The 24499-nt window shown below is 53.4% G+C and overlaps 4 protein-coding genes across 4 annotated transcripts; 1 reads left to right on the top strand and 3 right to left on the bottom strand.

The window, feature by feature from the left end:
* Positions 1-6729: 6729 nt before the first annotated feature.
* BESB_050140 (SAG-related sequence) lies at positions 6730-7851 on the bottom strand (the record flags this gene model as incomplete). The annotated part of the gene is made up of 1 exon (XM_029363465.1): positions 6730-7851. The coding sequence occupies one exon, from the start codon at positions 7849-7851 to the stop codon at positions 6730-6732; it is 1122 nt and encodes a 373-aa protein (XP_029220831.1).
* Positions 7852-11378: 3527 nt separating this feature from the next.
* Positions 11379-13139, top strand: BESB_050130 (uncharacterized protein; the record flags this gene model as incomplete). The annotated part of the gene is made up of 1 exon (XM_029363464.1): positions 11379-13139. The coding sequence occupies one exon, from the start codon at positions 11379-11381 to the stop codon at positions 13137-13139; it is 1761 nt and encodes a 586-aa protein (XP_029220830.1).
* Positions 13140-19554: 6415 nt separating this feature from the next.
* Positions 19555-20685, bottom strand: BESB_050120 (SAG-related sequence; the record flags this gene model as incomplete). Its single annotated transcript, XM_029363463.1, has 1 exon — positions 19555-20685. One exon carries the CDS (start codon positions 20683-20685, stop codon positions 19555-19557), a length of 1131 nt encoding a protein of 376 aa, XP_029220829.1.
* A 943-nt stretch (positions 20686-21628) lies between these two features.
* Positions 21629-22768, bottom strand: BESB_050110 (SAG-related sequence; the record flags this gene model as incomplete). The annotated part of the gene is made up of 1 exon (XM_029363462.1): positions 21629-22768. The coding sequence occupies one exon, from the start codon at positions 22766-22768 to the stop codon at positions 21629-21631; it is 1140 nt and encodes a 379-aa protein (XP_029220828.1).
* Between the last annotated feature and the right edge of the window lie 1731 nt (positions 22769-24499).

The following is a 24499-nucleotide window of genomic DNA, read 5'->3' as shown; positions in this document are numbered from 1 at the left end:
TGGAGAGAAAAGAATGCAATTTGAAGGCGTTCAAGTCCTTAGTCATGCAGCCTATGGCATGGGATTCTCGAACGATAGCAAATGGTGTGACATGACACCGGGAAACAAGTGCACAAAAGATGAAATTGATGCTATTTGAGACCTCAGTGACGCATAACTTTTGACAGCTGTGGCTCAGGCCGGAAGCGGGATTCCCAACTGTCCTATTGGAAAGCGGGAAAATAATGCAAAGACTCGTGAACTGGTGGCTGGCGGCCAGTCTCCTAGCAGTTCGTTCGAATAAGCTTAAAATAACGGTAATACAAGTGAGATAAGTTGATGAGATGCCTTCGAGGTAGAATTCCCCGGGCACAATTGGAACGAGGGACGCGTGCACAGATCGCTGCAGAGGTGAGGATCTTCCACCGAGTTTGTAGGGGGAATCACAATCTGCGCCGGCAGTTCCACCGATACATTGAACTCCCAAAAAGCAGAGAGATATTTTGCATCACCTACCAACGCGTTTTGCCTGCCTTGTCCGTCGTGATGCTCCCCTTGTCACTTCGCCTTCCCGTCGAGACAGCCGAACCATCCAGCCCCGGGGGCCGGCGTTGGTTGCGCGTAACAATTCACGACTTGCCCAGTCCGAGCAAGGGCTTGAATCAACACGACAACGAGGGTCCACCCTGGTCAGCTGCGAGGTGGCCTTCGCCTTGTATCTCGTGACATCGCCAGCGCGCGAATGCCAGGGAGACCTGATACGCGCTTCCCTGCCGTGTGTCAATGCGTGAGAGCCCCCCGGTATGTGCTGCCAAAGGCTTTTGGCATCCGTACGCGAGTTGAAGCTGCGTCCTCCTCCTCTCCTTCATATCATCTTCTATCGCTGTATTCGACGCTTCTCTCCGGGTACACACGACTTTCACTGCTCTGCAGGCAGCTGACTTCCTGGTTTCTGTTCCCTTCCAGTCTCAGCATTGCTTGCGCACCCGGTAGTCTTCGCACATTTTCCTGCTTTCGACAACACACGGAGGCCGTAGCGTTACACCGACACTGCGACAGATATACATAGCTTGGACAACAGTACATTGGGAGAAAAGTGTCACGAAATCGTGAGATTCGAGTGTGTTGGGTCTTGTCCCCGGTGGTGTAGCGAGAAACTACCTCTACTGAACCATACACGCTAGAAGAAGTTCATTGGCATACAGCCCTTTCTGTGGCAAGTCTGAACTCGTGCATGAAGTTTCACACGTCTGCTGGAGGCGCTAAACCGTGCGCCGTCGCTTCCACAGTAGCGCTGATTGTTTCCACCCCTACAGACTCAGCGAGAAGGAATTGTCACACCTCGTGGAAGCGTAGCGCCGACAGGTGACGCACGCATAGCAGTCCGCCTGGTCCTTCAATTTGCTTCCACCGTTAATGCAACCAACCACAGTAAATGCTTCCAGCCAGGACAGAAAGAATTCATATGCTCGGCTTCCCGGAACAGAGGCCATGACGCGTACCTTCGAACTGTCAGACGTTATGCGGTTATTGTGAAGATATCTCCGCATACTGTCTGAGTACAGTCCATGAGAAACCTACCACTGAACTGACTGCCGGGTGCTGCCTCCGGAGCTTGCTAGCCTTCCTAGAACCGGAGAATGAAACACCCTTTCATGTGATCGGATTTCGCAGCGGCCCCCGGTATTCCTCCGAGAGAACCGCCATACTACAGTGCCGCAGCACGATCTGCGCTCGGCCGCGTACGCCGCAGTTGACAGAAGACAATTCAAAAGAGCTCAGCCGTCCGCGATGGAGACGGGCCGGCGTATTCACGCATAGAACGCCTAAGCGGCAAGTCATCTTTCGGCCGGAGGCAGTGACGTGCAAAACTCGTCTACAACATGCTGGCCATCGATGTAGACATATTCGCAACTGCCGCACACAGAAAGGAGACGCCAGTCAGGCGTGGAGCCAACGACGCAGCGGAGCTGGACGATCCAATGCCCTCAACGGTCACCTCAACCTTTCTAATGCTGGAGGTGGCACCGGATGTTGATCCTTCCTTCTCGTCGGCTTTGGTGTCCCTTTTCTTGCATCCAACCATGACCTGTGCCTCCTTTTCTGGAAACTTGTCGGTCGGAATCGTAAGAACAAACGACTTCCGGTCGTCCGACTTAACCAATCCTCATTATATGCGGGAAGAACAGAGGTATAGTTTTCGCCGCATTCCGGTTTGACGTCCGTCTCCTTGGCGGTGATAGGACAGAACGCTTTCTTGTAGTCAGTTGGCATGACCTCGCGTTTGTCTCCGCACACCAGAGTGAAGGCGTTCTGCGAAGGGCTGAGTATGATCTGATGGTGCCACGTATTACTGCCAGATCCGTAGCCACACTTGACTGCCCTGTCCTCTGTAACCGTGGCTCGTGCTTTGATTGCCACGTTGACGATGCATTTGGCAGTACTGTTGTACATGCATCCGACGACGAACCACTCATCAGTGTTTGGAAAATTGTCCCTCGGAATCGTAAGTATTCTCGGAGTGCACTTCGATTTTCGCGCCCCCACTTCTTGCCGCGTAAAGCTTTCTGTGTTTCCAGAGATAGCAGGCATCCGCGCATCATATCCCCCCGGTCCTGATGGACGCGGGGCGGCAGATAGATCCGTTGCACGAACCGGCCGAAACGGATGTGCTGGCTGGAAAAATGGCATGTATAGCTCGACGTCCGGCGGCGCCTGGATGGTTTCCCAGTCGACGTCCGCTGTAGCAGGCATCGTGGATTGCGGGACCGTCCTTGACATGAGACAATCCCACGTATTCCATCTCTGACCGTGCATGAGCTGCGCAAGCAGATCCGTGCGAGGTACCTCACCATGAGCCACGTCTCGGGGTCAATGTCCCCTTTCACCTCTGCTGCGCCCGCAGTGTGAAGCACCGTGGAGCGTGCCCTGTGCAAGCAACTTTTGCTTTCTTATACACCTTAGCTGATTCATGCGTGGGGTATTAGTCTGTTGAAGACTGACACCCCAGCGCTCGAGGCCCTTGTGGCCGCCGGTGTTCTTCTCACATCTCCGGCAATCGCTGCATTTATTCGAAATACGCTCCCATCTCACGCTGACCGTCTGTTTAGTTTCACGCCATTTTTTCGCTTTACTTTGTTCTGGGCGTTGCCGCTCAAAGGCTTGCCCCCAATTAAGTGGGCATGGGCCAACCCTATCATGAAAGACCCTCAGGAGAGTGTCCAATTCGACGGCTCGTAGATGGACGCATCACTGCGTATCGCCAAGTCAATAATCTGATCCATTGTTCACGTTGTTTGGTGTCACTGCCGTCGCCTCATGTCTCTGGTCGAGTCGGTGAGGAAGCGCCTTACGTGACAACAAGAAATGGACGTTTTTGGCCAATGCATATATCATGGCGTGGTTGTATTCCCCTTGGCCTTCGCATCAGCACACTGCAATCCGCTTACATTAGTCTTGAGACGGGTGCTCCTTGGCATTTTTCTGTCGCGTTGTCGCTGTTATTTGATAGTTGCTCCTGCCGCATCTGCTCATGAGAGCCTCACCGCCATTGCTACATGGTGTCGATCTCCAGCTTTTTAGGTCGCTTCTCAACCGATTCCCATCCCTTTCTTCCCCGTCCACAGAGTGAAATGGAAATACCCTGTGCTAGTGCTCCGAGTGACGTTGAAGGCATTGCATCTGCCTCACACTGAGGAAATGCCTTGAGTCTATTCTTTCCACCGTAAATCATGTCTCGCTCTTTTGTTTTCGTCGCTTATGCTTGGGTGCATGGAGTGCTATGCAACGAATGTCCAAACTAAATCCTCTCAGAAATCATTTCTTTCACGATGCAGCCTCCCTCTGTCTGGGAAGCATATACTGCCGCTGTTGCATTCATCCTCGCTGCTCGATACAGACCGATCAGTCTAGAACAACTGTGCATAGAGGCGCAGCGACGTCAGACAAAGAGTAGAACAACGCTGGCGTTGCCGGTGTCGCAACCGGTGACGCACAGAGTTGCTTCGAACGCTGTAGTACGATGCTAAGGATGCCTCATTGTTGGATACCACCTCACTAGGATAATATCCCAGACATACGAGACGGCAAAAGCGTCGTTCGTGGCGAATGCGGCATATGGCTGTGAGGCATGTTTCCAGATGGTTGTACGTCAACATACCCTGCGTGTACTCAAAGGCGCAGTTAGCTACGGATATGGGCCTGTTCTTTCTGAGAGGTGAAAGCCGCTCGTACCCACACAATCTACAACTATCTGCACCCGAGTTAGAAACGACCCTGCCCACTAATATGAGGCTTGTGATGCGGGCGACGACTCACAGAGCGCCGGCAAATGCACTCCCCGCAATCAGAGAGGACATCGCAGCTACGCCCGTCTGGAATGACCCTCCAGAGCTTGCCATGCCAGTCCGTTCTATCGTGACGTCGACGTAGCAAACTGTGGCGTCTGAATCAGGTTCGTAGCCGGCTGTTGCGTATTTCGGATTACCGCTTTTTTTAAGCCCACAATAGTCTTGGCCTCGTTCTCTGGGAAGCTGTCCTGCGGAATCGAGGGAACAAAGGGATTCGGTTGTCCCCCTCTCTTCCATAAACCCTCTTTATATGCAAGGAGGACTGACGAGTATCTCTCAGCGCACGTTTTCGCGGCATCTGCGGTCTTTGGGCAATAGGGCAGTACGCTTTTGTGCATAGAGTTGACAGCACTTGGCCTTTATCCCCGCACACCAGGGTGAAGCTGTTTTGCCAGAGGCTGATTTTGATGTCCTGATGATTGATTGGCACTGCTGCCGGATCTGTAGGCACACGTAATTGTTCTGTCCTCTTTCACAGTGGCTCGCGCTTTGATTGCCACATGACGGTGCACTTGGCAGTATTCTCTGAAACGCAACCAACAACGTAGCTCTCATTGATGTATGGAAGAATGCCCTTCGGGACAGTCAAGGACGTCGGCTTGCCCTGTTCAGCAACCGCGGTACCTTGGATCCACTTCACACCTTCCTCACCGGGGAGGAGCGTGCGGACGTCGATGGATTTTGAGCCGCCATTATTATCTTTGCATTTGCACAAGTCGGCACCCGCAGGACATACCTTGCTATCTGTTAACCCATCGGGTGCGCAATTGAGGCCGTTTCACAGGCAAGACAAAACTGTTGTTCATCGATAGAAATCTCTGCCGTGAGGGACTACTCCTTGTGCTTGCTGTCTTTTTCGCAAGTGCGCGTGGTGCTGGTGCCCTCGGCACTCGCCACACATTTCGACTCCGCTGGAGTGGCAAGCTCGGCAACCGCTCATATTGTGAGGACATAACATGAGTCGAGAGACGAGACGGATGTGATGCAATAAAGCATCAACACTACTGCGACTATGAAACGCTTGGACTGGGATTTCCAAATCGCTGCATGCTGGTGCCGGTGAACACAGTCCGGTGTGAGCAGTGTGTCCCCTGAAGCAACGCCAAGCTGCGAACCTCGCAGGTAGGGGATGATGTCTAAGTGGAAGGGGAGGAGTGTGGACGTACAGGCGTTCCCGCTGCGCAGAGGCGAATTGTTTGGGAAAAATATAAAGCGGTCTCTTACAAGGAATATCTGCTGGTGGACTGGCCGGAGGTAATTTTTTTCCATCCTTTTCTAGAAAAAAGCAATCGCCTAAGTTTTAAAAATTATTAGTTTTGTAAGAAAATATTTATTGATAACATTTGCCTGAATTTGTGAAAAAAATTGAAAATGGTTCATGTCGTTTAATATAAGTTTGACCATAATATAAAGTAGATCTTAATATTTCAAAAGAAATAAAACAATTACGATATTTTTCAAGTAAATTACTTTTTTAAAATGAATTTCAAGAACTTCTTTAGTAGAAAGTTCTTTAACATGAATTTTTTCAAATAAAACATTTGGAATCGTCCCATCCTGTACAGAACCGCCCGTCACACGGTGCGCTTCAATTCCTGCGGCGAGGAAATGGGGACACGCCCGTTGGGCCAACGTTGTCCTGTCATACGTTTACCCTCGCGAATGTCTCATCTGTCCAATATTTCGACTCTTGCAGTTCAGACGCTGCTTTCTCAGCTTCCCAGCAGGCGACGAAACAGGTTCGCCCGAAAGCCGCATTACCATTCTCGTAGCATAGGGGTTTGCGCTGCGGAAATGTCGAACGCCGATTTTTTACAGGAATGAATTACTGGATAGCAAGCACTTGAGCGCATGCAGACGTGTCCCCACCTTACGATGCTTCATGTGGCCTCCTTCTAGGGACTGGGTCATATAGCTGTCGTTTTTAAACCTTCGCGGCCGAAAACCAGGAAAGTCGGTCGTGTTCCAGTGTTGCTAACCTCTGCGTATCCATTCCCGGACAGATAGTCAGGAGACGAACTCGTTGTGAACGCGTGCAACCGGTATTCCTGCTCCTGCCCGTGAATGACGGTAACAACTGGCTCAGCTTCCCTTGTAGCTGCACCACTGTTGTACACTCGCTAGTTCTGTGACCCCTCGCCTCCGAGGCCTTCTAGCATGTGAATGCGAGGCCATCCCACGCAGCAACACAGCGCTGAGCTCAACAGGCAGTGAAGTCGTTGAGGAAACGTGCAGCCGAGATACCAATCTCACAGAGTCATGTCCCTGGCTGTGGAAGGCGTCAGCAACTGATTCAGCACTCGTTATTGCTGCAAGCGTGTGTGGAACGCGTGGCGTGGTCGCTTTGACACCGTCCGTCATAGGTCTATACTGTGTCGCCGCATGTGAACGCGAGGCCATCCTACACAACAACGGCACATGCTCCCAGCAGCACTGAGAGGGCGCCTGCCACACCCGCGGAAAACGATGCGGATGAACTCGGCGGCCCAGTCCCCTCAATCGTCACATCAACGTTACAAACAGTCGTTTGCAGCTCTTCACCTTGGTCAGCTCCCTTCTGACCTTTGCGGCCAGTGTACTTGCACCCCACCAAGAGTCTCGTTGGGTTCTCAGGGAAATGGCCTTCGGGAACAGTGAGGACAAATGTCTCCGGGGTCTCTCCTGTTGACCACCAGTTGTCCTCGTACAGCGGAAGAACGCTTTTGTAGTCACCGGTACACTCGGCAGCCACGTCGCCCTGCTTTTCCTTCGGAGCGCAGTACTTCTGCTTGAAATTCGCTGGCTGGATTCCGCCCTTCTCCCCGCACACAAGCGTGAAGCTATTGAGACCAGGTTTCAGGGTGACAGCCTGGTGCTTTCCGTTGCTTGCTTCACCGTAGGAACAAGCGACGGTTTGTTCGTTTGTGGCAGATGCCCTCGCCGCCACAGTCACATCCACCGTACACACTGTCTGAGACGAGTTCTTCAGGCATCCGACGACAAATTTACCGTCGACATAAGGAAAGAGCGTTTTCGGGACATTTAACACTCTAGGCTCATTGGCTGTTTTTTTCTGCTTCTTCGTCCAGGACACTTGCTTAGTCGTGTCTGACAGCAGCGTGTTCAGATCAATGCATTTTTGGCCGTCTCCATCCCTGCAGTCGTTCAAGTCCTTGTTGTCAGCAGCACACACCTTCGACGATGTGAGAGCGTCGGGGGCGTAGCTCTGCTCATTTTTGCAGTCCAGATGTAGTTGGTTTGACGTCTCGGAGATAACCGCCTTCCGGGTGGCTGCATTCTCCTCCTGCGCACACGAGCAAAGTGTCTCGCCTTCTTTTTCCTCACATGATGCTACCGCATTCGGTTTTACGAGCGCGTGAGTTGAGCGGTGCAGAGACTGCATAAAGCAGGCCTCCTGTGCTGGCAAGCAAACCTGGCTTCTGCTGGTGATGCTGCTGAGCGCTGTAAGACTGCCCCCCTGCTGACGTGAAGCCGAGGCTGCACGGCTGGCAACGCCGTCGTCTCCCAAGTGACGCCCTACCATGCGTGTCTTGCGGGAGACACACTACAGGACTCTTTTTGCCAGGAGTACCTATATTGTTTGTGTCTGTTCCCCCTTTGTATCTACACGGGAATCTGGTAACTGTGCGAAGTGCCGCTTCTCCGCGTTGTTGCTACCGGTGTTGTGTTCAGGCGTGCATCCTGATAATTGGTAATGCGTGTCTCTTAGGGCGTGCGTCCCCATGGCAAGCCCCGGCGATAAGGGGGCCGAAGGGTCACCAGCCCAATTCCCACGAGTTCAGCCTCATCCCGCGTTTAGTCACTCAGGTAGTGTGACAGAAGTACCAGTCTGCTTTAATAGCCGCAGACTACTTTTTCTGTGACCTCACACATTGCTACACTAGGCTCTACGGAAGTACAAGGTCCCCCTGAGCACGAGAGTGCCGCGACCCGCGCTCGCTGGCCATTAGCTCTAACGACCAATTCATGTGCACAGGTGGCTCTGGTGAAAAGCTGCCATTCTCCGCGCCATGTGAACAGCGATATAAACCCCCCGGCATGACAAGCGGCATCCAGGTCTCGGTTCTGTGAAAGCCTAGGGAAGGCTAGTAATTGCACTGAGACGCTGATGCCACCGAGGTAGTGTCACAAAATGAATCATCACCGACCGAGCGTCTTATCGACGACATACAAACGCTGCAATCAGAAGCGCAAGGCGATCTTGACTTGACGAGGAAAGAAATTTGGAGCGCCACCATGAACTCCAATGACATGAGAAGAGGAACTCATGTGCGACCCTCGCGCACCCACGCTATCGAGCACGCGACCGCCTGCAGGATCATTCGGATCCACACGGCACGGCCACGTTGGAATGAAAGAGGCTCAAGTGACCAGGACCCACATGGCCAAACTGCCAGCAATACCCACAACGAAAACGGCGGACACTCCAGCCTCACCTTCGTAAAGAGACGTAGACGCGGTAGACTCTACCGTGCCCTCGACTGTCACATTAACGGTGCAAACACTCGGCTTTGGCACTTCATGCCTCGTTGTTTTCCCCTTCGCTGCGGGCGTTTTCTGGCAGCCAACCGTGAATTTTGCTTCGTTCTGAGGAAACTTCTCTTCTGGCACCGTCAGCGTAAATGACTTGCTCTGCTCGTGGCCCCAGGAGGATTCTATTTGCTTGTCTTTTGTCCGTGGCATAGGTTGGACTTGTCCCTCTCCTTTCCTCCGTCCCTTGGAAACTTCACGCCCATTGGGTAGCCTGCCTCCTCTCCTGACTGATGAGTCTCCTTCGAGCCACTGTTTTCGTAGGAATCACTGACCGACTGGATACAGCTGCCGGTCGATCCGAGGCAACACATTTACATCCCATCTTTCTTCCCTGCCTCACACGCGGTCGCCTTCTCCGGTCCATTCCACTGTCTCGCTGCGCCTTACCAGTACACCAGCACCTGGTGTCTGACGATTTGTATTCTACTTTTGGTTACCCATCCCGGCTAGGCACCGGCATGCTAGACCAGGCAGGAGTCGTAACAGAGACATGACACTACGCAGCATGCGTCCCGATAACACTGAACAGGGAGTGGCCATAAGAAGGTACACCTAGGTCGTTCGGCATCCTCCCTGCACAGTTTGATGATTTCCTCCTCGTCAGGTCTCTGGTTCTGAGACTTTTGATCAGCTGCCCCGCTTGCGCATACGAGTCGAGTTCGCATTCTACGTGAAAGGTGCGTCTCACGTTCACTGAACAAGAGGCTCCCAACTAATCACTGCTTTATCAGTTATCAGGCCACTGGACGAAAATTGAACTTCGACACTTCTAGCTGTCTTCGGCAATGGGGTGTGGCATAGTGCAATCGTAGAGAACTTGGGTCTCTGTATCTCTAATCTATTTTGGATGCTGTGGCCCTCGCGTGGACCAGCGCTATAATGCTGCCACTAGAAAGCATACTCATTGCATTTGAGATCAGCAGTATTGTTTGTATACACAAACCACCGTACGTGCCCTCTCTGCTGTGCTAATTATGATACAGCGGAGTCATGTATCGATTCCATTTCCCCTTGAAACTCGTGCGCGTTGTTCCTTTCTTTCCACCAGCTCCTCATTGAACCCCCCCTCAGGTTCAGAAGGCTGCAGGCCGCTAATGTTTTAATCCTTGGTGTGAGGACTCGTCTGTGTTCAGCGTCGGATGCCATTCATGTGACGCATTTCAGAAAACCTCGAAAACACAAAACAGTGGCTCAGCCGGATATGTCGCCCTCTTGCAGAGGGCAATTTTCAACTACAAAAGCATGCACACAATATAAACGTCCGTGACTATTCATTCCTTTTCAGACGTGCCAATCTCCTGTGATGATGATGCTCATATACCGGGAGACGGTTGAAAGGGAAGCGTGGTTGATGCAAGACGGTGTAACCATTCTCCGGTGACGAAATCGGGGGGTGCATGAAGCTATGTGATGAAGCCCTATGCTCCTCGCTATTTTCGCGGTTCCGCTTATTATCTGCGCCTGCCAATGTCAATGCCGCTCTCCCTAACTTTGGCTGTAGGACGCAGTGACTGACAGACAGTTGCGAATACGACAAATACGTATCTGGATCATTTGCGCTTTGGCTCATTCATTCACAATCCTCTGCCTTTCCCCGTTTGCTGAGCTCTTCCTGTCTTTTGAGCGCCCTTAACCAACGTCGCACCGTTGGGGAGGCGCGTCGCAGTGTAAGGGGAGCTAGTAGCAATTGTGTTGAGCTACCATGAAGATCTTCATTGATATGTATTTGGGTTGCTCCTGTGTTCGGCCTGCATTACCCGTCACTTCTTCATCTTGTCCCGAAAGAACATCAGATGGTTTCGTTTCCGTGCATCACAATGCGCTCGTTTCCTACCTGATGGTCAAGCAACAATGCGACAAATTACCCAATCTACGGCGAGTGCAGGATGAAATCTGCGGAGGGAGGGTATCGCAGGACACAGTGCCAGCAACCAAGAATCAATCCAGACGGACACTGTCTCTCCGTTCCGTGGCCCTTGGGTGTACGCACCTTTAACAACAAAACATGCTAAGGAAAGATATAACCGCCGCAGGTGTCGTCGTGCATGACGTGAACAGCAGGCAGCTTTTCGAAGAAGCGACATGCATTGAGAGACACTGGCAAGGGTTCAGTGCAGTAGTGTGCAATTTTTCCGTCGGCGCAATTTACTTTGAAACACTGACGTGAATTGCACCGTATTTTTTTTTGCAAGTATCTGCGAGAGTTAGAAGCGCAGAGAAGAATACTGGGTTTTTCCTTGGTCTGCTCCCGTCTCACCATCTCAACCGTCGTTTCTCGTCTCTTCCGCCAGGTTACGTCACTCGGCCGAGGAATTTACGCGTAAACCCTTTTCTTTTGTGTTGGATCGGCTCTACGCTCCATCTTTCTATTCTTCTTTAACTACAGTCCTCGTTCCCCACTTTTCCTCTCCCTCCAGTCCGTCTTTCAACGCGGCTCTGCCGTCTGTCTTCGTCAGAAGTCTCGTGTCTCCGCTTCCTCCTCCTCTCTCATAAGAAGCTTTCTGATAAAAAAAAGAAATGGAGGGATCTGACGCGTCTGTCTGTGTCGGAGGAGGTTCATCTCCTGGCGTTTTGCCGACACTAACAGTCACCTATCACCGTACAATGCATCTGCAGTCACTGCCGTCGCATAAGCGTTTCTCGTCCTCGTTTTCGGAATCTCCTTCCTGCGCTATTTCACGCCTCTTTTCGGATTTAGCGGTGCCAGCCCCAGCGGGTCCGAGTTCAACTCATTCGAGCTCCTCACGGGCTCCTTTTTCTTCCGTTTGTTCCGTTCTTTCGTCGTTGCTTCGTGCGCGTTCTTGCGTGGAACGCGAAGTTTTCCTCAACGTTGACGTTATTTTTCTTCGCGTTTACTCTCTGCTGACCAACCTCCGCATTTCTTTCAATCCCTCAACGTACCCGGCGGCTCAGGCTCTTGGAGATTTGCCGGCGGCGTTCTACAATGACGGAGTCCTTGATTCGCACCATCTTCAGCTTCTCTTCCAAGCAGAACGAGATCTTGACGCCCTCGGTTCATCCTCGGAGGCGCCTCTTTCTACTCGCCTCACCCGCCTGCAAGCTGATTCGGCTGCTCTGTCCGCATTTATTGACTTAAAGTTGTCGGAAGTCCTCGACTTCACCCTTTGGTGCAGTGAACCGTGCTACGCCAAGTTCACTTCGCAGGTGTACAGACACTCGCTGCCAAGCGTGTACGCGAGTCCTTATTTGTACAGGAGGCGGCGGAATGCCATGACGCGGTTCCAGGGTACTGACAACGTGCAGATTCTAAGGAATTTAGTCGAAATTTTGGAGCGCCTGGATCTGGACAGCGAGCCGGAGCAAGAAGATAGCTCTATTCCTCCCGGCGCTCCGGGCACAGCCCCGGCGGGAAGGGAGTCGGCAACACCTCCCGCTCCTCTTTTGCGTCCCCGCTTTCTTCTTTGTGATAGGCCTACCAAAGCGGACGTGAAGCTTTACGCCTACCTTTCTGTGCTCTTCCAGATACCGTCTGAATACACGCCCTGGTACGGCGCATCGGCCTGCGGGTTCATACCGAACGCCAAGCACAGCAAAACGGGGGCCGCCGCGCGTACAGGCTGCGGAAGTGGGAAAGGGTCCATTTCTTTTTTTCATCAAGCAGAGCCGAGCGACGAAAACGGAAACGTGTCGACGTCGCCGTCCTCTCCCGTCGATGAGCTGTCGTGTTTGGAGAAGGGAGTTGGGTGCTCCGAAGCAGCGAGTCCAGAGCCGCTCTTGAAGGATCTGACGCGCCCTTCCGCCTCGGAGTCGAAGGACGGGCAATCGAGGGCAAAGGCGTCGCTCGTGCTCCACGCTTCACTGACGACCCCTGTGGTTTCTCAGTCGCCCTTCCTGCGCGTTCTGCAGCACGAGCAAGAAATTCTTTCGCGTCTTGCCGTCCTCCTGCCCGCGGCACGTCGGTATCTTCGCATGTTTGACGATTTCCTCGCTGCGAAATCAGCGGCGGCATCGGGCGGGCAGGCGCGTGCTCCGCGTGCGGGCGCCCCTCGGGTTCCGGGACGGCAGAGCGGCTCGAGTGCTTCCGCGCCACAGGGGCCAGGCGCGGATTCATTCGCCTTGCCGCCGGCGAAAGCCGTCTACGCATGCCCAGCCGCCCGCAATCGTGAAATTTTGGAGGAAGGAGACAGTCTTGCTTTGTACGGAAAAGCCCACGACGAAAGAGAGCGCGCCGCGCTGAAGTGGAACACGTTTCCGACGCTCGTGGCCGCCGCGGCGACGGCCGGGCTCGTGTATCTTTGTACGCAGTCCAGGGCGTGAGAAGGCAAGGGGACGCCGAGCAGCAGACAGGCGCCAGAAGCTGGAAGCGACGACGAGATCAGACCACTCAAGAAGCTGAACCGGAGAAGACCAGTGAGCCTGCAGTCGCCACCTATTTGTGATGTGCCTATATGCTGGCATGTGTCACGGGCGCGCGGAGAACGCGAGCCGTGCGCTGCTGCTCCTCTCAGTTGCTTATTACTCTTTTCCTGCCCGTTATATGCTTTAGTCCGGTTTCCATTCCACGTCACTATCCTACACGTGCCTGTTAGAGACTGTCTCTAGGGACTTGCAATGTTGGTCGGGGATGGTGACCTTGGTTGTCACCGGCACCGGGCCTGCCACGGTTTTTCGAGTCTGAGGCTCACTCGTCTGACCGCGGGTACACGTTTTTCCGTTCGGGTTCTCCTGCGCAAACTTGTTGCCGCTCTGACTCCTCTCTCCTTTGGAGCATCCCCCTTTACGTGCGCAAACCGACACGATGTGCGGCGTGGCAGACCAAGAATTGGCGCTTCGTTCACAGATGAACTGATAGTCGTTGTAATCGAGACACTGCGAAGAGATGCTAACGACGGAGAAACGAGAGAAGACTGTGTTGTTCAGGTCAGGCGAGCTCTTTTGTGTCGTGAGGTCTACATGGTACACAAGTGCCCAGACCTTGTTTCATCCTCTGACATTTCACAGTGCGGAGTCCCTGCTATGTTTCTGTGTTAGTGGAAACACGGTGGACGAGCCGACTGCCTCTGTTCAGTCTCTTCCTGTTCACCAGATGAGACATCGGAGCAGCTCATGCATGGACACACTACGAGTATCAAAACGTTGTGAAGAGCGCCGTTATTCACACAACTGACTGTTGCCAATATCGCATCTGTCCTGGGACGAAGGAACTCCAAACCCGAAGCCGAACGGCTGCGGAAACCAGAACCGCGTCAGTGCTTGGAGATTGCCTTGCGGCACTGATGCTGATTCGGCAAATGGTTGCATAGGCGGTGTCATGGGGAAGAAGATAGCAAGGATTGCCATAATCAAGGGAACCCCTGGACAAACTAGTGTCGGACTCATTTGAAGTGCAGAACGGCCGACCCGGTGCCGTCGATTGTCACATCAGTGTAGCACGTTTTCGACTCTGTCGCGGGTTTCAGGTCGCTTTTTCCCGGTTTCTCCGTGACGCTTTTGCTTGCATCCCACCGTAATCTTCGCTCCCCCCGCAGGAAACTTATCTTCCGGAATCGTCACAGTATATGAGTTGCTCTGGCCGTTCGTCCACCTTTTATCTTGGTAGGCTGGCAAAATGGTCGTATAGTCACCCTTACACTCGGAAACTCCGAGGTGACCCGGCAGTTCACCTTCTGGAAGCTTGGCGGTAGAACTGCTCCTTTATTCCCAAACTCGAGGGTGAAACTGTTTTGCTAGGGACTCATTGTGACGGCCTGATGTGTTCCGTTGCTCCCCGCGCCGTATGCGCACGTGACTTTCCGCTTTCGGTAGTGGATTGTCTCACCATCACAATCACCGAGACTTTGCATTTGTCCGTGTTGGTATCTTCGGACACACAACCCACGACAAAGCTTCCGTCGACAAAGGGGAGGTTCTTCTCAGGTATTTCCAGGATTTTAGAGTTGCCTTCGCCATTTTTCGAAAGTTTTTTTTCCGTCCGTGCCGCTGTCACTCGCTCCTGTGCATTTTGACAAATCTGTTGTGTCAGACGGACAGGCCTTCGAGCCATTCAACTCATCTGGAGCACATTTCAGCTGAGTGTTGCACGTTAGCTGGAGCTTGGTTCTCTCGTGTGCGAGACAGTCCTCGCGCCACTGCGCAGTGGGCGCAGACTGTGGCAGGCCGCGGTCCTCGCATGTGCAAATGGTGATTCCGTTTTGTGTCTCGCAACTGGATTTCACTTCGGAGGCGAGAATGCCGATTGGAGGAAAAACAGAATCATGAGAAAGCAACAGCGCGCTCGCAAAGATCAAGGTTACCACTGGTCGAGCCTGGCAGGTCAACGAAGGCCTGCGGTCCCTGGCTCCCGCAATGCTTCTGTGACGAGTACTTGACAGCGGCGTCATTGTGTATGTAAACAAGGAGGCGTGGAAATAAGGGATGCACCCTGAAGAATTGCTTAACTGCCTGATTATTTCACCGGATTTGCGCATGATTTCAGTGAATACACCAGTCTTGTCAAGCTGCATTTGAAACTGCCACATTACAACGTTCTGAACGGGCACAGAGCGAGTCCAGCGAGCGGTTCTAGCCGGCGCAGCTCTGAGCCTACAGAGACGAAAACTATTAAACTGAGAAGGGAACCGCGTCTCAATTATATCTTTGCAAGGCCTAAGTCCAGGTTATCTGCTCTCTCTTGAGTGTGCAGCCTGCTTGGAAGGAATACAACCTTGTTGTCAGGGGAGGATCATTCAGGTTCAGGGGGCGCGGGGTTCCCTGCACGGGGTTGGTGTGCCAGGAGACACCTCATAGGGGGGACGGAGGGGTCGGCACCAAAGAGCGGTTTCACAGACTACTGCCCGACGAACTCAGTCAAGCGAGCACTGTTATCCGTACCTGCAAGATGGGCAAGCACGGAGACCTTTTATGGGTTTTTCTAATCCATGCTTCGAGCAGCGTCCCACGAGAAACGTGTTGGGCAAACACTACCCTTTCAAGACCAAGGTGCCGAAACCCGACGCTCACATCTGGGCAACGAAGAGAATTGCAATGAATCATCCGCTGCCCCGCCAATGGCTACGTATCCGAACTTCCGACTGGCACTTCTGCGGAGGAATGCGCCTTCTACTTCGAGCGGGTCGAAGGATTTGGTTCATACGCAGAAGTCGCTATATATATGCCACACTACCGCCAGTTGATACATACAACACACATTCGAGTTAGAAGCTGCAGGCATGCAGACAAGTCCTGCTCCTTGCTGGTATTTTCAGAGGCCTCGTCTGCAGTCTTGTCCAGAGGACACTCGTGCGAGACCGCGACGCAGCGGTGGTGTGAACACGCCGCCTGTGTGGCAGCGGTATGAATCGAGGGTGACGCAAAATGTTGCTGGCATCTCCAGTTGACGTGAGGGGCATAAACGGTTTGAAAACTTGAGCTGTGAAGAGCGTTGTTCCATACTGGTTGCGTCGTGGCTGAGTGACGACCTTCGTAGCTCTGTGCCTGATACTCGCGTTGCAGCGACGGACATTCTTGCTGTCCCCACCTCGCACAGTGTGGATATTCCATTCCCGTAGGTCTACGAGTAATGAAACGCATCTCCGCGGACGTACGCTATATTGGTTCCACACACGCCAGTGGTCATAAATGGGACCCGGAGTGAAAAGGAGGTTACTACGGCGCTGAGTTCGATCGAATAACTGAAACTGCATCGCACACTCTGCTCACCGATGCCCTCGGGTCTCGTCGAACGGGGTTGAGCATGCACATGCAATCCCTCCATACGCTGCAGATGGATGGAACCGAGAAGCACGCTGTACGCTGTCACGGAAGGGCCCCCGCAGCGGACGCTCTCGTTTCCGAAACAGTGGAGTGCATCTACGTCTGATGAGTCACAGCGGCAGCCGCAAAGCTGCTCCCTCGAGCAAGGGCAATAGATCGGCCTTAGCCATTGGCCAGTAGGGCGACGCCGAGCTTGGTTCCCCAGCGCCTGCAGTCGTCACGGCGACTCTGCAGACGCTCCCTGTTCGGTGGGTCGGTTCGTCCTAGGCTTTGCCGCTCGGCTTATCTTTCTTTTGGCAGTGGACCATAAGCCTGGCCCCGTTCTCAGGGAATTTATCTGCTGGGATGGTAAGTGTATGCGATGTGCTCTTGCCCGTCCACCAGCCGTCTTTGTAAGCCGGGAGCATAGCCTTGCACTCCCCACTGCATTCCGCGACGGGAGCATCAGACGCGCTCGCAGGGCAATAGTTTTCGGGTGGTCCAGCTGCGCAATGTGCCCCTTCCGCACACCAACGTGAATGAAGCTGTTCTGTGAAGGGCTGACCGTGAGGGACTGATGATTCTGGTTACTGTGTACGCCATACGCACAAGTTACGCTTTGTGCTTTGTGGTCGCTGCTCGCGCCGCAAGTGTCACGTCGACCTACAGTGTGTTGCTCGCGGCTGAGACTTGTCCACGCAGCCCACAGCGATCTGCGTGTCCGTGAGCGGAAGGTTGTCTTCCGGAATAACTAATGTTTTCCATGTGGACCGCGTAGGCATCTCGCACTGGCTGTGCTTCCACTTTACATTCGGGGTGGACCCGGCCAGTAACGAGTTGATGTTCAGCGAGGGCTTCTGGTCATCGGTTTTGCATGCACTCAAGTCCGTCGTGCCCAGCTAACACACCGTCGACCCGGACAGCTCCTTTGGCGCGTGCTGCTTGTTTGCTTCGTCGCATTGCCGCTCGATCTGGTTTTTCGCTGCGAAGAGACTTGCAGACATTTCGCGGCACTTTTGGGAGTGCCACTGCTGCAGGAGAAGCGGACAGTGGTCTTATCAGTATCGTCATATTTCGATGTTTGGCCTGCCGCTAGTGCTAACGTTGGGGTGGATGTGAATTGAGAGTGAGGCAGCAAAAGCAAGACCGCAACGACGATTGCTGCTGTTGGCCTCACACCCACGAGGGGCAGCCCAATTTGTGGCTGCAGGTTCCTCTTGTCCGGAAGATGCGCCACTGTCCGGAAAAAAACAGATTCATGCGATGAAGGCGAATATGGCGGGTCGCGGCGAAACCCTGAGCGCTACGACCGGCTTCAGGTTGCCCAGCCAAATGTCGCCTCTTCTGAGCGGCAGAGTGAAAAGAGAGAAGAGCCAGAGAAAGGGACCGGTAACTTTAGCCGGCAGTTATCTAATTACGAAGGGCACGCCTACGTCCCAACACGACGAGGGTACTACGGCGAAGGTGCGAAATAGTCCAAAATAAATGCAGCTGTCGATGCTACCTTACAACCCTGCAGCCGTGTGAATTCGTAAAAGGTCCAGAAGGAAGGAATCAAATGGGGCAGCATTCCAGCTGCAACGAAAAACATGGCGCACTCAATCGGTCATTGGTTTCTGCAGGGTTCCAGCGCCTCGCCCAGCTAGAGTGTTAGCCCGCCAGTGAACCCGCCAAAGGCGAGCGGGGAGACGGCGAGTGTTCCGACATCGAAGGCCACATGCGGCAATGACACTCCTATGCGTCTTGTGGTAGTACTGAAGCTGGCAATACTGGTCCGACAACCAGTCAGAGTTGCAAGCACAAAAAGAGAACCACGTGCAAGCTGTCTCGTGAAGGATGAATCTCTGTGTTTTTTTCCCTTTAAGCTGCCGCAGCTGGGCTCCGTCAGACGCGTGCCATCGGTGCCGTGGAGTCGCTCCGATGCCCCAGCACCGGCGTTACAAGTCGATGCGATGTGTGTCAGCCGAAGCTCAACCGTGGGAGAACAGCTCTAATATGGTCTGCTCTATCAACAGGCATAAAACCTCAGGCCGACTTCGGCAAGAGAGCCGGTATTATACTGCACTCCACAGCTTATCGTCATTGATTGTGCCGAATATTTGCTAGTGCCACCATGATACATTGAACTGTTAACAAAGGTTCTCTCCGACGGCTCTTGTCCCCGTGCTTCAACAGTGCTGTTCGGTGCGCGGCCCTTCGTCCATATGAAGTGAATTTCCACTCTTTTCTTTTCTCGTTTTCCCCGTCCCAGTTTTGCCTTATTCGTCGGCTCTCCACTCGCTATGTGCGGTGCAAGTAGGTAATCAGTGCACAAAAAGACCCCGGAGTGTGGCCGTGAGACCGCTCGTGGAGCACCATCTTCGCCTGCCACGTTAGAACCATACCCAAGCGCGTCTTCAGAACAGCCCTAATTGGGTGGTCCTCAAGTCTTCTCCCTGCTCTAAACTTTTCCACTGTTTCACTCTTTCTGGGGTGACTTCTGGTTCTCCTTCCTCCTGCGGTTATTCCTCGCGGTCCTGCTTTTTCGCTGTGCATTCCGGGATCAACATGTCTTAGCCCAGTGTTGTGCTTTAACGACGCCCAACAACGACGTCCAACTAGTGCCGAAATACCGGCAGCGTTTGATTTTGGGGCAGCTGCGGGACGCCTACTCGAACAAGGAGCGCTGAATGCCTTTCGAAGGCCAGCAGCTCTCGTTGTTATACTTGTTGTTGATACGTTGCACCCCGGAACCGGACACAGTATTCGATGTGAGAGTCATTCTCGCAGAAGAACTTGGTCCGCAAGCAGACATGCACAGCAGCTCAGAAAAATCCTCGCCGGAAACGTGGCTGTTGTCAAGAGAAAACTACCGCAAAACTCCCGGCTGGCTGACCTCTACCGAAACTTCTCTCAGGGTAGTACGCAGTGGCGGTGTCGATACGAAGCACGAGCAACTGACGTGTACAGTCGCATACCGCCTTGCATCTGTCCAGGGCGCTGCCTACATGGAGCCACCCCATCAGTGAGCGAAGATACCAGCTCCCACGAGAAGGAGCAACATGTCTGTGCCGTCCGTCGATTCAATAGCAGACGCCGAACTGGCGGGGCCCGCGCCCTGAATCGTAACGTCAACGCTGCACACAGTCGGACCCTCCAATGTTCCTGCGTCTCCCTTGGTCGCGATCGCTTCGGACGCGGCCTGACACTGGACCATCAACTTCGCCTCGTTCTCTGGGAATTTGTCCTCAGGAATCGTCAGCGTGAAAGTCTGTTTCTGGTCACTGGACTCTGCCCACCAGCCCCTCTCATAGGAGGGGAGAATCGCCTTGTAATCTCCAGTGCAGGCTGTGACAGCTTTTTTGTCCCCACTTACAGCGCAGAATCGTTCCTGGTAGTCCGTTTGGACGATCTCTCCCTTATCTCCGCAGGCGAGCGTGAAAGAGTTCTGTGAAGGACTGAGCGTGATGGATTGGTGATTCTTGTTGCTCTCTGCGCCGTACGCACACGTGACGTGCTGGTTCTCGGTCTTTGTAGGTCTTGCGGAGATCTTTACTGTCACGTGGCACGCGGTATTGGAACGTTCACGTTCACCGTTTAGGCAACCTACGATGAACTTCTCGTCAGTGAATGGGAAAGTGCCTTCCGGAATAGTTAGAATCTTTGGCTGTTCGGCACCTCTTTGGTCTGTGGTGGGCTTCCACCCCAGTTCTGGCGGGGCGTTTACCAGAAGACTTGCAATATCGATGGAGCTCTTGTCGCCGGCGATGCACGTTGTGAGGCTCTCTGCTTTTGCTGGACAAACCTTCGACCCTCTCAGCCCACTCGGCGCGTAAGTCTGGTTAGTGTCGCACGAAATCTGGAGAACGTTGGACTTCCCGGAAACTGTTGCAAGCAAACCTTCTGTGCTTCCGTTTTCTTTCACGCAGGCACATATTGTCCGATTCTCATCCGGAGTACATGCTGACTTCTTGGTCTCTGCCACTGGTGTTGCGAACGATGTATAGTGAGGCAGCACTGCCGCGCAGGCGAAAACCAACGTTGCCACGATGCCAACTGCCAAAGATGAGTAAATTTTCTGTTGTACCGATCTTTGGGACGCTCGAACCGATAGTCGCAATCGAGAGGTACGAGTTCGCGAGAATGGCTTCATGATGGCGCTGAGGAGGTTTTGATGAAGGACAAAAGTTGTTACTCTATCGCACAACGTGCCAACCAAACCGAATGCAAATAAAAGCAAGGAAGAAGGGCGCACCGCCGACATGCAGATGCATCAATGCATTTATTATCGGTGCAAGCCTGTGAGACACGCCGATTCACCAGCAGGGCGACAGTGGGGTGCAAGAACGAGAGGGAGGCAATACACGTAGGACGCAAATCTCTTTGAAGCACAACTTAGTGCCCCAACTGTAAGGGGATTGAAACGGTGAATACGAAAATCGACAGACAAGGCAAGGCTGCCTGATATTTTTTCCGTGGCGTCTCCGCACCGCTCGAGTGGAAAGCCGCCCCGCGCGTCGAGGAGAGGAACCCCCGGAGAAGGGAGTTACTACCACGGCATGCTGACTCCTAAACCCGTAGGCGCGATGCCCCTGGAGGGGATATCCAGATGGGTCGCTGCAAACAGCACATGGGTGGTTTTCTTTCCCGCCCAGCTGGGTCGCGATACAACTGGAAGCGCCGGTCGCCGGTCGCCGTGAATTACTTACTATATTGGTGTGCGGGGGGGGGGGTGAGAGGGTGGACTTCGGAAGATAGTAGTTTTATTCGGTGCGCGCGTCCTCTGTAAATCACGGGTAAGGACAATGTGAACATTCGCAGCCACCAGCACACATCATGTGCCGCCTGAGCTAGCGTTAACGTGAGACTGGACCTCTCACTGACGTCACACGGATCTGTGGACGCAGGGACGACCAGCAGGTCGTGTTACGGTACAAAAAACCCTGCCACATGATGACTTCCGTCCCCAATGCGCAGCAAAACGCCAACGGCGACCGTCTTAGCATTCTTCTGAACTGCTGCACCAGCCCGGCGTTCACCACATCCTTCCATGGTTGGGGGCATACGCCCCGAGCAGACAACTGGCGAACAGCCGCTTACTCACGCGATAACACCTGATAGAAAAGCAAGAGTAAGTGGAGCATGCCTGACACGGACGCCGACACAGCTGAACTGGGTGGCCCTCTGCCCTCAATCGTGACGTCAACGCTACACACACTCGGCCCTTTTGCAACTTCCGCCTTGGGTTTCTGCTGACTATCATCGGATTTTTTCTGACACTGAAACATCAGCTTCGCCCCGCTCTCAGGGAATTTGTCCTTGGGGATGGTAAATGAGAAGGAACCTTCCGGCTTGTCTGACCACCAGGCAGTCTCGTATCCCGCGAGAATAGTTTTGTAGTCTCCACCGCATGGGGTGGCAACAGTCGTGCTTCCCTCGCTAAGGGGGCAGAAGGCGTCCACGTAGTTCGCCGGTACAATTTCGCCCTTCTCGCCGCAGACCAGAGTAAAGCTGTTCTGCGACGGGCTGAGCGTGATGGCCTTGTGTTCGCCGTTGCTCTCCGCACCATAGGCGCATATAACTTTCCGATTGTCCATGACGGTTGCTCTGGCCTTCAGCGTCACCGTCACCTTACACTTCGTATCGGTGTTGAGTTGATCTACACATCCCACGACGAAGCCCTCGTCGACAAGGGCAAAACTATCCGTCGGAATGGTCAAGAGTTTGGGTTTCTCTTTAGAATTCTGAACCGAAACCGCCCTCCACGAAACAGCTCCTGCGTTCGCGGATAAGAGGTCTCCAATTTTGATGCACGTTGTTTCGTCCTCGCCGCGGCTTTTAGGTACATCATCGCATTTACATTTTTTGTTGGTGCTCGCAGGACACACTGCCTCCCCTTCCAGCTCCTTAGGCGAGCCCTTCAGCTCGCCTTTACACATAATTTGCAGCTTGTTTGCATCTTGCGAAAGATCTGCTTCCATGGTCTTGCCTGTCTCACCCTCTTCGCAGGTACACTCCGTGACACCGGCAGCCTTCACACAGGCAGAGGTCGCTTTCGCCGCGACAGCATCAATCGAGTCGGCTGGTGTGCTAGACGACAACGTGAAGAGACCAACCAGAAGAAGCATGCTTGTTAACAAAAACCGGCGCGATCCGCGAGACTTCTGTTCCTTCGTGTGCCGGTGCGCTGAGAAGAGCGCCGGGGATCGCCGGGTCGCCGGCGGCAGTTGCGCCATGACTTGTTAGAAGAAGCCTCAGTAGTTCAAAATCGATGCGGTTATTCAGGCTTCCCCTGTGGCGGGAATATGTCGTCGATGTAATGTCTGGATAGAAACGGTGCGACACTCACGACCATGCAGTTGAGAGCATCCCCGGGTGCTACCACAGAGGAGAGCGCAGCATTCAGGCATGCGGCACTAGTCTTGAAACAGGGAGAGCCGTGCCCGCATTGTGCCACATGCATTACGGGACGCAGGCGCGCACAAACAATATACCTGGAGGAGGGGAGGCGCTCTTTTGCGAAGACACGTCCTGTTCGATTCCGTTGTGTGGAGCACTTGCGTCCGGCGTCCGCGACCCCGGGCGGGACAACACGCGAATCGTCGGACAGAGATTGGGGACTCGAATCCCGCCAGAGCTGCGGGCGCCGCCAGAACCGCGCCAGCATGCGGGGGACGGGGCGGGGCCAGTCGCCGTCCTCCGCCTAGGAAGTATGGCATGGCACCATTGCACACACTCAGTCAACTGCTTAGCATATTCTGGGCAGAAAAGCGCAGATGACGTGCTCATCCATACAAAAAGGTGAAGCGTGTTGGCCAGCTTGCATCCAGTTGAGACAGTGGTTTTTCGCGGCCTGGCGAGCGATTTCTTGCGGCAGAGGTGGGAGATCACGGCTCCCTTCGCCTCTGTAAGATACACTCTTCTTTTGTATATGGAGTGCTTGCGTCACTTCCTAGCAATGCTGCTCTCGTAAGAGAGAACAAGCAAACAAATCACCACACCGTAGCATATCGTGTGTCCTCCGGGTTTCTTTTCGCTGACGTCCACCACCAGCGAGCCTGCAGGCTCGAGCACAGGCCGATGCGTACAAATGGGACAGGCTCGCGGGGTCCTGGGGCGCACAATGCGAGCATTAGAATTCCCAATATTATCTGACCGGTTATACGTGGGATAGAACTATCAAAAATGCATTGCAAAGCATATTTTCGCCGATGCGGAAGACACGCTTTGTTGTGTGCATAGCATTGTAGCGTTTTGGCTTTGCTGGAGCAATTGTGGTAGTTGGTTGATTCGCTTCAAGCCGAGGCTTTAACTATGTGTACGAATATATCGAAGGAGATATAATACACATGACAACGTCACGCATAACTGCGCCGTGTTCTTTACAGCCGGTGCAACTATGGCGTGGCCTTCTGTGTCGCCGTCCCCGCGCAGATACAAATATCCCTTCACGCTGCAGCTCGAACCGTCTCCGGGGGAAGTTAGGACGGCACTTTAGACCACGGGAATCGCTGAATACCTTGCATCCCCTAAACTCGCTCCCAGCCTCCCCGCCCACAAATATACGCCCAAGTGTATCCTGTTTCCTGTATTCTTACTATGACACATATCTAACCATTGGCGAAACCGGACCAGCTTGTCTCCCTCTGGATCGTTGTATCGGGGGAGGCTTTATGCTCCGCACTTTTGGCTGGGGTAAAAAAAGAGGCCGATGCCCCTCAACTCCTTGCAGCAAATCTCTATTTTGTTTAGGGTTTAGGGTGAAAGAGTGCGATTCTGATTTCATATACCGTACCACGTCGCCAGTCTGCTTTCAGGCTGCAAGAATAGCAAGTGAACTGAATACTCCCTTTCAACCGGAAGGCTGCTCTCAGGATACGCCAAACCACAGCTTCGACAGGCACAAGCACAGCATATGGTCATTTGAAGTGAGCTAGAGACACACAGAGAAAAGATTTCTATGTTGT

The sequence above is a fragment of the Besnoitia besnoiti genome, chromosome III (assembly GCF_002563875.1).
Source record: "Besnoitia besnoiti strain Bb-Ger1 chromosome III, whole genome shotgun sequence".
Classification (NCBI taxonomy): Eukaryota; Apicomplexa; class Conoidasida; order Eucoccidiorida; family Sarcocystidae; genus Besnoitia; species Besnoitia besnoiti.
The sequence above is the reverse complement of the archived record's forward strand: the minus strand, read 5'-3'. Positions and strand labels throughout refer to the sequence as shown.